A 13,862-nucleotide genomic window follows, 5' to 3' on the forward strand; every position below is an offset into this window, starting at 1 on the left:
ACCCACCTACCCGCTCGTGCACGGGACGTGGGTAGACACTATTGCGTAGGAATGTGTGATAGAGACGGGTCGGGACCTCCCATGGATTCCCGTCCACTCACTCTTCCCCCCCACCAGCCTTCGACACTAGAGAGCGATGCGCCTAAGTGGTGGTCAAGGGAGGGGACTAATCTCGATAACGTTCCATGTGGTGCCGTGGCTTGACCGTTTGCATGTAGCCAAACGTCATGAGAACCCGGGTCTCAAGGCAACGTGTATTATATTGTCATGTGTTTCTTACGGGTCCGCAGGAGAATATCTATGTAGGTATCAGGAAACAAAGTGACGCCCGAGTTCACAAGAATAAGTTTGATTTTTCCCCCCTTGTCTATAGTAGTTGATGTCAGACACCAGCATTAAGTATAGTTGCTGCTGTGTTGGTAATGCCGTCGCTCTGCCGTCGTGGCCATATCATTCGAACCGGCCCGACATAATGAAGATTTCGTGTCCTCCACAATTCATCGGAGAGGAGAACTAGAAAACGTACACTCCACGCACGACCAAGTAGAGCTGTGAACCATTGATGATGTGTATGTGTTTTAAAGTCCTCCACAGCTTCGAGGCATTGCTCTCGCGGAGATCCACCCCTTCTGAAGTTTGACTTAGGCAAAGGGTTCTACTTCGTGGCCTTTTTCTGGCCCGGGTGAGGATCGATATCGCTGCCTTTCGTCGGGTGGATGCTCTCTGGGAGTGCCTTCTCCAGCGCTTCCGGGGCCGCTTTCTGGATGAATTCGGGGACTACACTTGGTCCCGTGGCGTGGCTCTTGAAGCTGCTATCTTCGTTCTTGTGCGGGTCGATGTCGCTGCCTTTGGTAGGATGCACGCCCTCCGGAAGCGCCTTTTCGAGCCCCTCCGGTGCCGCCCGTTGTACCGGTTCGGGCACCACGCTCTCGCCCGTCGCGTGGCTCTTGCCCTGCACTGCGTCTGTCGTGTCAGCCTTGGGCATTGTGTCAAAGGATCAATTGTGAGATGAGTACCTGGTGTGTTGTGACTGTCGTTCAAGGGATTGTTTGGCGAAGATCCCGCCTGGCGTGGGCCACTGGCGATGAACGTCCGGCTCAGCGTCCTTGTTCCATTCACACAAGGAACTACACGATGTAGGAGTTGGATTCGCTGCATTTTTCCTGGTCACGGTGTGCAATATAGGGTAAAAGCTGTGAAGAAGAGACACAATGACACTACCTACCCATTCGGATCTCTGGAGCTTGATATACTCCGGGGTAGGTGCTTCGTCCCAAAGTCATGACATCAACTTGTTGAATGGTGATTCATCGAACCTAATTGACATCTGGGCCATCTCTCCCGGGCATCGCATCTCGATGATAGATCGACTGTGGACTCCTTCTGGCAAAGGACGGACGAATTTAAACTAATGGTCCGAAAGGGATTGGGACACGGGTCGATGACGATTGACGACCGTCCCTAGAGGAAAGTCGAGGAGCTGGAGCTTGCTGTACTCGACAGGGTTGCGTATTGGGAATTGAATCGTTCAATGATTCCGGAATCACAGCTGCCGCCACTAGTACACTGAATGACTGCCCTTACCTTGATTACACAAAGATGAAGTCGTGGGGAATGACCATCACAGCGCGAGCAGAACGCTCTATCTGTTGAGCAGTCAGGTAGGGATGGAGTCGATGGTGGATGTTCGGTTAAACGTCGGAACTTCATCTCCCCAATTTCACACGAGCAACAATTTTCAGCGCGACACATACTCGCGAACAGACCAAGTCTGCGTTTGAACTCGTCCTCTCACGTCGATGCTTCATGGTTCTCGCCACTCGAGAGCCCTGTACAAATCATGTCGACAAATTGTCACCCGTGTCGCGCCCCGGCGCAGCCTCCTTACCCTTGCGATTGAGACCTCCTGCGACGACACCTGCGTCGCCATCCTTTCAAAATGCTCCACGACAAATGAGCCGCAACGAGTGAAGGCGCGACTGCTCTTCAATGAAAAGATCACTGCCAAAAATACCGGCAAAGGCGGCATCCTTCCCACTGAGGCATTGGAGAGCCACCAGTCGAACCTTTCGAAATTGCTGGAGAATGCGCTCTCCTCCCTACCCGCCGCCCACGATGCGCTCCCCCATGCAAGGGGAATATGGCTCCGAGATGGCGCGCCGAAACAAAAGCCAGACTTTATATCGGTAACGAGGGGACCCGGGATGTCAGCTAATCTTGGTGTCGGGTTGGCCACGGCCAAAGGTCTCGCGACGGCATGGCAGATACCGATGGTCGGCGTCCATCACATGCAAGCCCACGCTCTGACACCAAGGCTCGTCCATGCAATGACAGAAGATGGACGTCTCGAACAAACCTCACTGAATCCAGCCTTTCCATTCCTAACGTTGCTGGTTAGTGGCGGACATACAATGCTGCTCTTATCAAAAGGCCTGGTAGACCATAAGATATTGGCCACAACTACCGACACAGCCGTGGGCGACGAGTTGGACAAGTGCGGACGTCTGATCCTTCCCCAAGAACTGCAGCAGAGCACACCTGATACTGCGTTTGGAAAGTACCTCTCACGCTACGCCTTCAAGGATCCAGCAGAGTTCCAGTCCTGGGAAGTGCCTCAGACACGGGTTGAAGAGGTCCACAAGCCATCGAACGAGTTTGGATGGAGATTGACTACCCCAATGTCTCAGAACAGAGATCTGGCCTTTAGTTTCTCGGGCATTGCGAGCCAGATCAAAAGGCTCATACTTGCACGAGCCGAAACTGGTCTAATGGAGGAGCAGGAGCGGACATTATTGGCTCGGTCAGCCCTGGGCACAGCGTTCGAGCATCTGGGCTCGCGGACCATCATTGCGTTGGAGAAACTCCGAGCAGAGGGTGTCGAAATTCCCACCCTGGTGGTGAGCGGAGGCGTTGCGGCGAACGACTTCTTACGCTATTATCTACGGAGACTTTTGGACTTGCGTTCCTTCGAGCGAATGGGCCTGGTCTTTCCGCCCATTGAGCTTTGCACGGACAACGCTGCGATGATTGGATGGGCGGGGATGGAGATGTTCGAGGCTGGATATACAACGGACCTTGGCTGCGCGCCGGTGAAAAAATGGACGATGGACAGCCAAGGGCCAGATGGAGGGATCCTGGGGATTGGAGGCTGGGTAACGAACTAGCCATGCGTAGCAAAATGAAGATTCAAGAAATTGCCGTTTCGACGAGATAAGGCTGACATCCTGCCTCCACGCGAGGAACACGTTCTTCCCACTCTTCCCCCCCAAAGGTCCAAAACTGCCCGACAGCAATGATCATCTGCATTGATCAGGTGATAGCGTGGCAGTGACACATGTAGACGGAGGCTAGTGAGGCTCAAAACTTCGGAAACCGAGGGATTGTGATTGGTGAAAAATACGAGGTGTCGCCGTAAGGAGGGGACGAGTGAAGCCATGAGTCACTTTGCGGAAAGGGAAATGGTGCATTCTGTCCTTCGGACGGCCTTGCTCCTCGTGCAGTGGGATTGTAACGCGAGGGCACTGCTCCTGTTTTCGTAGCTCAAGGCTTCTCATAGGGCGAACCAGCAGACCTACCAATGCAGGATTACAAAAATGCCCGCAGGAAGTTCTTTGGAAAGAGACATGCGTCATGAACACATGGGAGGCCTGAAGTTCCTTGCATCCGGTGCACACCAGCCAATCGCCGGTGTCCGAGACGCGTTTTGCTGCATTCACCGGTTTGCACGGCGCCCTGTCTAGTCCAGTCTGGTGGACTTGGTATCCAGGAACGAATGGATATTCATCGCCCAAAGGTGGACAGCGTGGCGACTTTCACCAAAAGTCCATGTGGACTTCATGCATGAGTCCCTGAGGATACAGGCGAGAAAAATACGAGTAAGTGTGCGAGTTTTCAATGGTCGCTCTCGCGTCGAAGAAGCTTGAATATTTGCACTGCCACAGCCACGACGTTGCATCCTTCTCCCCCTATTCCGTATCTCTCCGCAGGGCGAGTTTTCTTTCGAAGAGAGACTGGGGGAAACAGGACCTGTCCCCGAGCTCGATGAATTCGGGCGTTGGCATGTGAGAGAGCCATTGAGATTCCGACTTGGTGCATCAGTGAAGAAAGGACATGAGAAGCTCACAAATCATCATTACCATCCATGGCGAAGATGTGCAACGGGTTGATTTCGTGCCGACTCCGTCTCTTGGCAGGGCTGACTCTGATTTGTACTCAATCGATTAGATAAGCGATGGCGTGAGCTGCCACGACCACTGTCAATATGTCATCCGTCACTTGGTCGGAGCCAGAGAGGTAGTGGACGGTCTCTTCCTGAGGCTCTTCGTGCTGCATGAGGTGTCCTTTTCCTTTTGAAGCATGATAGGAGCAGGAATCCCGGTTCATCCTGCATGGCACAGAAACAGACTGGGGAGGGGACTGGAGATAGGGATTGGACGCAGGCGGATGATGGGCAACATTTACGGCCGATGAACAGGGGTGCTAAAGACCGAGACTGGGATGAGCAGGGCACGTCCAGGGCCCGTCAACCCCGTAGCAGTAGTAGTAGTAGTAGTAGCTGACCAGCGGGTGCCAGTATAAAAGCCGCCCGAACACACCACTGGGGCACAGCGCCTGCCCGCGCCACACTGGAAGGGCAGGGAAGCGAATAGAGCCCCCTTCCTCTCGCCCAATAGCATCCAGGCGGTGGATGACCCCTGGTCGTGCCAAGCAGGCAACAGCGAACCTGAGATTCAAACATCATCAGCGCAACGGGCTTCACTTCGACTCACACTTCTTCCTCTCCATCGCGACTCTCTTTTGCCCTGACTCCCTCCGTCCTCCCTCCCTCCCAACCCAATTCCTCCAACTCGGCTACACGGTCCAGAGACACCACCTGGACTCGCCACCTTGGCCTCAGGTTATCATCCCCTCCACCATCCGGGACCCTCTATCTCACTCCCACTCGAACCTCACTTCATCCCCATTTGGTTCAATTGCACTTCCGTGTTCTTGTAAAAGAACAGTTGTGCACTCCTAGAACCCCCATCCGTACGAGGCTGTGAGCCCAACTGGTTCCCACCCTTTGGTCTAGTTGTGTATCGCCTGTCCGCTCCTTCCGAGACCATCCAACCACCGGTATATACCTTGCCCGCAGTGTACCACGCTTGACCTGCGCCCGATTCGAGAGGCCACATTGTATTCAAAACGAACCCCACAAATAGACGGGGGCGGCGTCCTCCCGACTGGATATCATTGGCAGCAACTGGAAAAGAAGGATCAACAACGCGGCAACTGTGAGTAAAGGCGACTTTGGTTTCATACATCTTCAGTCTTCGGTTTATATCTTTTGAGGGGCTATTGGCACAGGTGAGTCACAAGCCACGGGGGAATGATCCAACTCGACCAATCGACCGCGTGCTAAACTTCGGGCTAGCACTTCTGCGTGTCATCTGCGTCTTCTCCCAGCGTTGGTTCATCCAGACCTTTACATATACCAACCATGGCGTCCTCCACCACCATGCCTCCTCCTCCCACTCCTTTTGCTCATCGCCGTACTCCTCGACTCATCACCAAGGGTCTTTCTGCGTCTTCTCCCACTTCGACAGAGTCATCAGCATGCATCTTGCATAAGATGTCCCTGTCCAAGGGCGCGACGTTCCACTACTCGTCCTCGCCGGCCACTGAGGATGACCCAGTGCTCAGCATCCCTCACCTGACTCGTCGCTCTCCGACATGCTCCCAGTCGACTCTCACTAGCTGGCTCTCTGAAAAGGAAGACGTTGCTCAGTCCATCGCCGACTTCGAACACACCTTCTCTGGCGCCCGCGGCAGGAAGACATCCAGTCGTCGTCGCTCCACCCCACCGCTTGACCAACAAGTCTGGGTCCGCCGTGTCACGTTACCCTCTGACGAAGGGTTGGGTTCGTCGATCAGCCCCGCGAGTGACAAAGGTCTAGCCAAGTCATTCGAAAGAGCTTTGGATTTGTTGTCGAACAAGGACAGTGGTCTGGGCACTTCCATCAGTGACTCAGCCGAGAAAGCCGTGGGAACCGCTGCCGAAGACGACGGTCTTGCACAAGCAATTCAAGGTTGGATTGCCCGCTGCATGTTGATGTGTGATGACAGTGTTAACCAACCACCTGCAGTAGCTGACTCTCCAGACGCGACAACGCGACGCACTAGGCAACGAGGCAGCCTCCCCTCATCTAGGACTTCTAGCACCGTTACCCGATCCGCTGTCACGCAGAGTATCGCTCCACTTCCTTCTCGACCTTCACTGCGTCACCCCGCATTGAGTCCTTCCGCTCGGAAGAAGATCAAGGACTATATAATCACTCCCATCCTCCGAGAAGACAGATTCGAGGACTTCCATCCTCTCGTCACTGCCCTTGGGTCCAAGAACAACAAGGCTGTCAGATGCCTGCGTGACCTGGAACAGAGCCTTATCTTCCAGCCCCTGGTAAGCACCCTCACCGTCGAACACCTGATTCCATCTGACGTCGATCACAAGACACTTGCCATCTCAAGGCAACTGTACCGCATCTTTGGCGAGTTCACGATCCAGCTTGTTGTCGATACCTATCAACACCTTGCTGAGTCGGAACAACGCCGTGCTGCCGACCGTCCTTACGACAACGGTTATTTCCTTGACTTGGTGCAACAAGTCAACCGGCTAGCTGCGCATATCGGCTCCTCCAGTCGCGCTCAGCAGGCGGGCACTGCTGAGGAAGACGACGACATGGCTTACTCCATCGATGATGAGGTCACCCTTGAAGGTGGCCTCGGTGAAACTGGCAATGAGGCTGAGCTCGTTCGCTGGAAGAACGGCAAGGGCTACTCTCTCAGGACGGGTCTACCTTACGTGCCCAGTCCTGGGGTCAAGAGAGCGAGCAGTGAGGCTCTCGATGAAGACGTGGCGCGGTCCATGGCTCGCAGAAAGAAGGGCTACATCCCCGAAATCGTCGAGATGAAATGCTCTGACCCTACCTGTGACAAGATCTTCAATAGGAAGTGTGATCTGGCGAAGCACGAGAAGACTCACTCTCGTCCTTTCAAATGCCCTGAGACGAGCTGCAAGTACCACGAGCTTGGTCTTCCAACTGAGAAGGAACGTGAGCGTCACATCAACGACCGTCATTCCAAAGACCCTGTCTACTACAAGTGCGAGTTCTGTGAGTTCCGAACCAAGCGGGAGAGCAACTGCAAGCAGCATCAGGAGAAGAAGCATGGCTGGCACTATGAACGTGCCAAGGGCAAAGACAAGGCCGTCACCAAAATGACGCCGGCTCAGACTCCACGAACTCCAAGCATGGATTACTCTCCCAGCCCAGCCGTCTCCATCAGGACCTGGGACGACACCAGCTCTGTTGCGGGAAGCATTGCTGGAAGCATGCCAGGCAGCTCCTCCATGACACCATTCGAGCAGCCCATCAATGCCTTCGACAACTTCAACTCCACGCCGGTCACATACTCCAACCCAATCTTCCCACGAAACCCTCCGGCCGCGCAATACAACCCAATGGGCGATGATTTCGACTTCAACGCCCCCTTCCAGAGCTCTTACCAGCCTGCTCAGTATCCCAACATGATGACCACACCTATCACACCGACGTACAGCAACATCACCGAGCCGTCTCCATACAATACGGCAATGGACATCACAATGGACTGCAACAATCCAACCTCCTGGAATCAAGGGCTCCCGACACCGAGTTCTTATTTCCAGCCGAACTCTCGCAACCCATCGATCTCGGAGCATTCTCCCATGATCGCTGGTCCTTCTGGACAGTCATTCAACGATGCCCCGTTGATTGGCTCGGACCCGGAGTTCCCTCATAGTGACTTCTCCCTCTTTGGAGGTGAAGGCAGCAACGCCTTTTCGAATCCCGCCGCCGCCACGGCGACTTTGTTCCCAGGTGGCCCGGAGGCGTTTGCTACACTCGACAACGACCCCATGTTCGATTCGGCGTGGAACGATAGCGATTTCATCGATTACGACATGAACAATTAGACGTCACCGAGGAGGAGTACTCGGTGGGGACCACAACGGCCAAGGCGGCAAAGAGGCACACTGCCCGCCGCCATGTACACTTTAACATGTTTTCGTGGAGCGAACTTTAGTTTTATTTTGGGGACCTTTTCCTTTTCACTACCAACTCCACCCATCGACAAACACACCAAAAAAAAAAGATGCAGGTGTCGAGACAGTGTGAAGTGGGCTGAAGATTGATGACTTGAATAATTGATGACGACGTGATGATATTGGTCCAGTTCTTTTCCTATTTCCATTCTCTCACCGTGGAACAAGCAGGAGCTGGTGATTCGAGAGTGGACGCGAACAATCCAACTGGCTCATGGGAAAGCCAACGTTTGTCATCGCCAGGGGAAGGACTGAAGGGAAAGGCTGGTTCAATCAATCCACATTTTGTGCTGGTTTCATATCATGATTCGATAGCTCTTGTTTGGCTATGGAGAATGGGGGAATCGGTCAACCTTGACATTGATACAAGATACAGAAATACAAAAATCCATCTCCTTCACAAATCAAGGTCGTTGTCTTGTTCCCTCTTGTATTCTCTCTTCCATCCCTCCGTTCTGGTTCCATGGTCATTGAAGTTTGGGTCTAGTCTCTGCCAATGACCCCCGGATGCCAACCTTTGACACGACTCACAAGATACTTGTGCGTCTTAATGACGGATGACTCACGCTCTCCATTGTCTACGCTGACCACATACAGTCTCGCCCCATTGATTCTGTCCATAGAAGTACCAGGATGGAGCGTAGTCACAATCGTGATATAGTCCTCCTGTCCACCACCACCACCACCGCCGCCGCCGCACTCCTGCTCGTTGCTTCTCTTCAGTCTCCGTTCGCGCTCCGCAGTGTCCTGGGAAACTTGTCCTTCACTGGTACTTGTGGTGCTTGGGGAACCGGGCGGTTGAGTCAGCATAGTAAATCAGCTACAGCCTTGCCCCGACAAGGTCTCGGCGGACGGACGAGTGTGTGGACGGGTGGGTGGCTGGGTTGGTGGTATTCCGGAGTCACTGTCTCGGAAAAAGCAACTCTACCTACCTCGTATTATTGTCTACCAGGGTACTACTAACCTCGTAGCTCATGCAACCTTTCCCCTTTCCGTTCCCATTCCCAACCCCAGCCAGCCATCTCTGCTCGAGGAGCGAGGGTCGGTCTCCGGGCCGGTCCCTCTCCGCAGAAGAAACGCCGTGCGGCGCGTGGGTGGGATGAGTCTGTATGGACGAGTGGTTTTTGCGGGTTCCTTGGTACATCTTACGAGGTCACGAATCTATGGCGTACGGGAGCGGCTCCCTCCCCTCGGTAAACTGAATTGGTACCGTGCTCGAGTAGCTGTGTGGTAATCATGGAAAGGGTACAGTGCTTTGCTTTTCCCTCTGGTCTAACTCCGTTCTGCTGGTAATCAGGACGCACATCATCATCCTTTCCGTAGCCAACAATCCACTGGAGCCCTGTTGAGCAAGCAAAAACAAGCATCCTGTCCCCTCTATTCGTGCTCTTCCATCCAGGTCAATGGCCACCCTCCAGTTCCACTTCGACGCGTCTTCTCAGGTCCTTGTAGAACTCCTCGCCTTTGAAGCCGTGTCTTTCCTTGCACACTTTCCAGCCTTGCCGTCTCAGCTCGTCGATCTTCTCCTTGAATCGGTCTCGAGAACCATTTCCCCAAGGAGAGCAGCAGTTGTCGTCCTCTCCCGCAAGGTCAGCATTTCGGCTCACATCACATGCGGGTCTCGGTGCTGACTTCGACTTCGAACAAGGAGAAGCGACCTCGAAAGACCAGAAGCTCGCAAACCGCTGCTTCGGCCCCAATGCTCTAGCGGCACTTCTCTCGCCTTGGATTTTCTGCACACGACCAATTTCTCCATCTACATAAGCAATGTGCTTTCTCAGCTGAGCACGAAAGTCCGCTAGATGCGCGTTGTATCGCGCCAGCGCGCTCGAGGTGCAGGTGTTGAGGTACGCTTCGAGGTGTTCATTCTGCGGGTCCGGACTGAACGCGTCGCGGATCATTCTAAATCGTGGAGATGTGACACCAGGGGATGCGGCAGGAGTCTCGAGTCCGTAGACCTGCTCTCGCAAGGGAGAACGTGTCGCTAATAATGGAGACGATGGAGGCAAGGGCAGGGTTCCTTCAAACCGTGCGATGAGGGTCTGGACTGCGGTCCTGCGCATCAGCGGGTTTTGAACGATGCGGGTGCCTTGGACTTTGAAACCGGCTTTGTGATTGAATGGCAAAGGCGGCAGTGGTCGAGTATCGGCATTACTGTCAGGAACCCCCATGCAAGGGCGTTTTGCATTCCGGCTGAACAAAGGCGATGGTATCAGATCGTCTTGGAGCACTTGCGTGGAGCTGGGACTGCGCCAGAGTCGAGACTCGTCCGCACCTGAGATAGCTGGAGTTGCCGAGTGTTTCATTGGGTTACATTTGGAAGTTTCTTCTTTTGTACTGACGGGGACGTCTGGTACCGACATTCCTTGACATGTGTGCTTTTGCCGCGATGATTCATTCCTGTCAGCAATAGATCCTCCTTCTGAGTGGGCGCTTTCCGACGAATAGAAGCTGCTCGACGAAATGGAAGGTGATATCTCTGTGACACAGCCAGCAGCGGGTATATCTTTTCTACCAGCTAGCGGTGCTCCGTTGATGGACGGAGAGCCAAAACCAACCGTGACAGGAGACTCCTCCGGTTGCTCGTAGGCTCCTCCTTCCGTTGAGACATATGGCAAAGGAAGACATTTCAGAGCCAGACTGAAGCTCTCCCTTGCGGAATCCAGAAATTGAAGTTTATTGCTCGAAAAGTTGTGTGCAATCGATCCCATCGACTCGTAAGAGGTGGCATGGTAAAACCAGAGGAAGGCCTGGTGTAGGCCGTGGAGCTTCAATGTGGTCAGCATGTCGGCGTGTCTTTGGACTTACATGCTGGGGAAAGTCACATACCTCCGACCTCTGGAGCTGTTCGCAAAGCGCAATGCACTGCTTGTAGCGGCACGCGTAAAAGAGGCTCTGCACCCTTACAAGATCGTCTTTGTGGTGTGATATTGTCGTGTCCGCACCATGGGGCGATTTGACACACGCCAGGCTCATCTCCATCTCTGAATAACGGGCTGATCCTAGGGGCATGATGATTTATTGCGCGAGGGAGCCATCGAATTGGCAGTTTAAAATACGAGAAACTTGCTTGTGTGGATTGTACCGGACCCGTTTTCGAGTGTGTAAACATGCGAGCACGACCGCACCCAGGTAGCGGGGGCACGCCGTTCTCATTTCAGCAAGGGGCAGTATGTCGTGACCCTGAGTAACTTGGAGCGCTCAGCTCCCGGGCTTGTATGAATTGGAGCGGGTCATGCCAGTGAGGAAGGAAGGGAGCGAAAAGAGTTGGCAATGCGTGCACACAAAGCGTGAATATTGCAGCCAGACTTTCCCTCGCCTCCGATATTGGCACAAAGTATCTTATCAACCATTCAGTCAGTCGGCCGAGTCTGGGGCTTCTCTTGCCGCTGAAGGACGAGTGTCTGAATCTTCTCATAACAATCTCTCAAAAGCAGAGCAAGGAGAAGTTGGATGTCTCAAAGAGACTGAGCGAGTGGCGCAATGAGCCCGTCGTCAGCCATGTCATCAAGTTGGACTCTGACCCATTCCTGGTCCCTTCCCTGATCATGCTGGACAGCGGCGGAAGCGATATCGATTTGCGCCTGGATTGCCTGAGCAACAACGGCCCTAAGCTGCGACGCAGCTTTCTGCTCGGGGTCCTGATAGAGTTTGCTGGCATTGCGATAGAAAGTCTCTGCATTCTTCAAAAGCTGAGGTCCGTTCGCGATGGCGGCGTTGTAGGATATCGGCGGCTGTCCTAGCTGATGTTGCAGGAGAGAGCAATTCCCACGGATGAAATGTGTTTCGGCGATATCCTCAGGCAGAGGACCAGAAATCTTAGATGCTGTGGCCATATTGGTGATCGCTGCGGCCAAGGCACTCCACCGCATCGACGCATGGGAGACGGCGTTGGAGGCCTCGCCGTCTGCAAGGGCAGAGTTGAACGCAATTAGACTGTTTGCGTTAGCTAGCAAGGCAGGAAAGCTCCTTTCCAGTTCCAGTTCAGGCATTTGAAAAGCTTCATCCCGCTCCCGCTTGTATGTGGTTGGGTCGATTGAGCCCAACAGGTAGCCTGCCTTTAGCAATTCGGACGCCAGATTCGCCCGAGCAAGTGCAACTTCTTGCAGTCTCTCTGGTTCGGCGTCTTGAAGGAGCGGCGGCAGTTTTGTCTTGACCAGTTTGGAAGAATATTCTTCGATGTAACCCAAGCTGGAAATCGGGACGGAATCTGAGGAACTCAGAAAGCTGCTGAGGGTAGTGAGGGTCCCTAGCTGCGCGAGAATAGTGTCAATCAGAGTATCTTTTGTTACTGGCTCCACAACCGAGAACCACTGGTCTTCAGTGCCGACTGCGGATGAACCGGGGTTGCCCTCATCGGTCACGCTGGTGGGTTCAGTTGCGTTTTCTGATGCAATTTGGGTGGCCGCCTCATCTTGTTGTTGCATGTATTCCTCGAGCTTGAGCTCCTGAATGCTCAAACACCGATTTTGTAGTTCCAAAGCCTCCTCGAGTAGTTGCAGCACATCCTGATCAGCTCGATTGACATCTTTGGCGCAAACTTCGGCAATAGCCGTCAGAACTTGAGCCGTATTGAACAAAGTGTCTGGGTTGTCCTGATCTAGAGTAAGAGCGTAGCGATGCGCCTCTAGTGCCTGCTGCAAAACCTCGAGAAGTGGCCGGTGCAAATGTGGCACGAGAAGAGGATGCGTTGCAATTTCCAACAAGACTCTTGCTCTACTCAAGGTCAGCCTTGTGGCGGATGCGAGGGCACGATTGGCCGACAGACTTATTGTAGGCGAGATCAATGCTAGTCGGGAAGGTCTGCAACCCCTGGTCATATACCTCGATAGCTCTGGAAAAGAAGCGCATGGACTTGACGGCATCTCCGGCCCTCCATTTCCCTGCGGCTTCTTCAAAGTCCACTCCAGCTAACAGGGGATCAGTCACTGCGGCTTGAACCAGGGGGCCTGTTCACGCGATCACCTACCTGCCTGGAAGTCATCGACGGTTTCTAGAGCCTATGCGATTTGTTAATATCAGCTAGCGACGGTCTGCTCCATCTCACTTGTTCTGCTTTCTTCTTCGACTTCGACTGTTTGAGGAACGCCTTGGGCTTACTCGTAGACATGGTGGCGTGCGCAACAAGGCAGGGCGTCGGAGCATGCAACGAAGGCTATACCTGTAGCCACTTTGGGAAAGGTCTCGCACGGGACAGGGCTCTGTACGAACTGTCGTCAGTCAGCTGGCTGGCTGGCAAGGATCGACTAGGGCAAAAAAGGGTTCAAGACATGAAGATGGAAACTCATTTGACTCAAGTGTCGTGGGATCTACCGACCTGATGTCGCACAGTCAGATCGCCCAGCCTGAGTGGTAGACGAGAAGAGAAGCCAATCAAAGAGAGGGCGCAAGCTAGGCTTGGAGCACGAATTAACGGCGGTACGTCTTCGAGATCCAGACGGGCCTGAAAATTCTGATTCGGTGGAGCGAAGTGGGTTGAATTCAGAGTGGAAGCCGAAACATACGAGGTACACGGAGAGAAGAAGAAAATGCAAAGGACGGCACTCTAGGCGCTAATTGGAGACCCAGCTGTCTCTTGTCTCGTATTCAGCGGACATCACTGCCATACTGAGTGGCACAGAGTGGGAGAGAGATGAACGGGTACAGTAGGATCAACTCACAATGAAGCCTTGGACAACGGTAAAAGGGAAAAGAGATGTGCGTCCGGCTTGCGGCGAGAGGAGAAGCGCAGGCAGCGTAAGAG

At 53.7% G+C, this 13,862-nt stretch overlaps 4 protein-coding genes across 6 annotated transcripts; 2 read left to right on the forward strand and 2 right to left on the reverse strand.

Annotated features, from left to right (window-relative positions):
• Nucleotides 1-1,758: 1,758 nt before the first annotated feature.
• PV07_11118 (uncharacterized protein) lies at nt 1,759-3,218 on the forward strand. The gene has a single exon (XM_016398519.1). The coding sequence runs from the start codon at nt 1,800-1,802 to the stop codon at nt 3,162-3,164; it is 1,365 nt and encodes a 454-aa protein (XP_016243081.1). The 5' UTR covers nt 1,759-1,799; the 3' UTR covers nt 3,165-3,218.
• A 1,403-nt stretch (nt 3,219-4,621) lies between these two features.
• On the forward strand, nt 4,622-8,527 carry PV07_11119. 3 transcript variants are annotated; one of them, XM_016398522.1, is made up of 4 exons: nt 4,622-5,346; nt 5,414-6,068; nt 6,126-6,439; nt 6,491-8,527. In XM_016398522.1, exons 2-4 carry the CDS (start codon nt 5,480-5,482, stop codon nt 7,988-7,990), a joined length of 2,403 nt encoding a protein of 800 aa, XP_016243084.1. In that variant the 5' UTR covers nt 4,622-5,346; nt 5,414-5,479; the 3' UTR covers nt 7,991-8,527. The 3 variants fall into 3 exon arrangements, with proteins under 3 accessions (XP_016243084.1, XP_016243083.1, XP_016243082.1); XM_016398521.1 differs by having other exon boundaries at nt 4,622-6,068; XM_016398520.1 differs by having other exon boundaries at nt 5,414-6,439.
• A 992-nt stretch (nt 8,528-9,519) lies between these two features.
• On the reverse strand, nt 9,520-11,131 carry PV07_11120 (uncharacterized protein; the record flags this gene model as incomplete). The annotated part of the gene is made up of 2 exons (XM_016398523.1): nt 9,520-10,887; nt 10,949-11,131. 2 exons carry the CDS (start codon nt 11,129-11,131, stop codon nt 9,520-9,522), a joined length of 1,551 nt encoding a protein of 516 aa, XP_016243085.1.
• Nucleotides 11,132-11,577: 446 nt separating this feature from the next.
• PV07_11121 (uncharacterized protein) lies at nt 11,578-13,229 on the reverse strand (the record flags this gene model as incomplete). Its single annotated transcript, XM_016398524.1, has 4 exons — nt 11,578-12,835; nt 12,888-13,029; nt 13,089-13,119; nt 13,167-13,229. 4 exons carry the CDS (start codon nt 13,227-13,229, stop codon nt 11,578-11,580), a joined length of 1,494 nt encoding a protein of 497 aa, XP_016243086.1.
• Between the last annotated feature and the right edge of the window lie 633 nt (nt 13,230-13,862).

This window comes from Cladophialophora immunda (genome assembly GCF_000835495.1).
Source record: "Cladophialophora immunda strain CBS 83496 unplaced genomic scaffold supercont1.7, whole genome shotgun sequence".
Classification (NCBI taxonomy): domain Eukaryota; kingdom Fungi; phylum Ascomycota; class Eurotiomycetes; order Chaetothyriales; family Herpotrichiellaceae; genus Cladophialophora; species Cladophialophora immunda.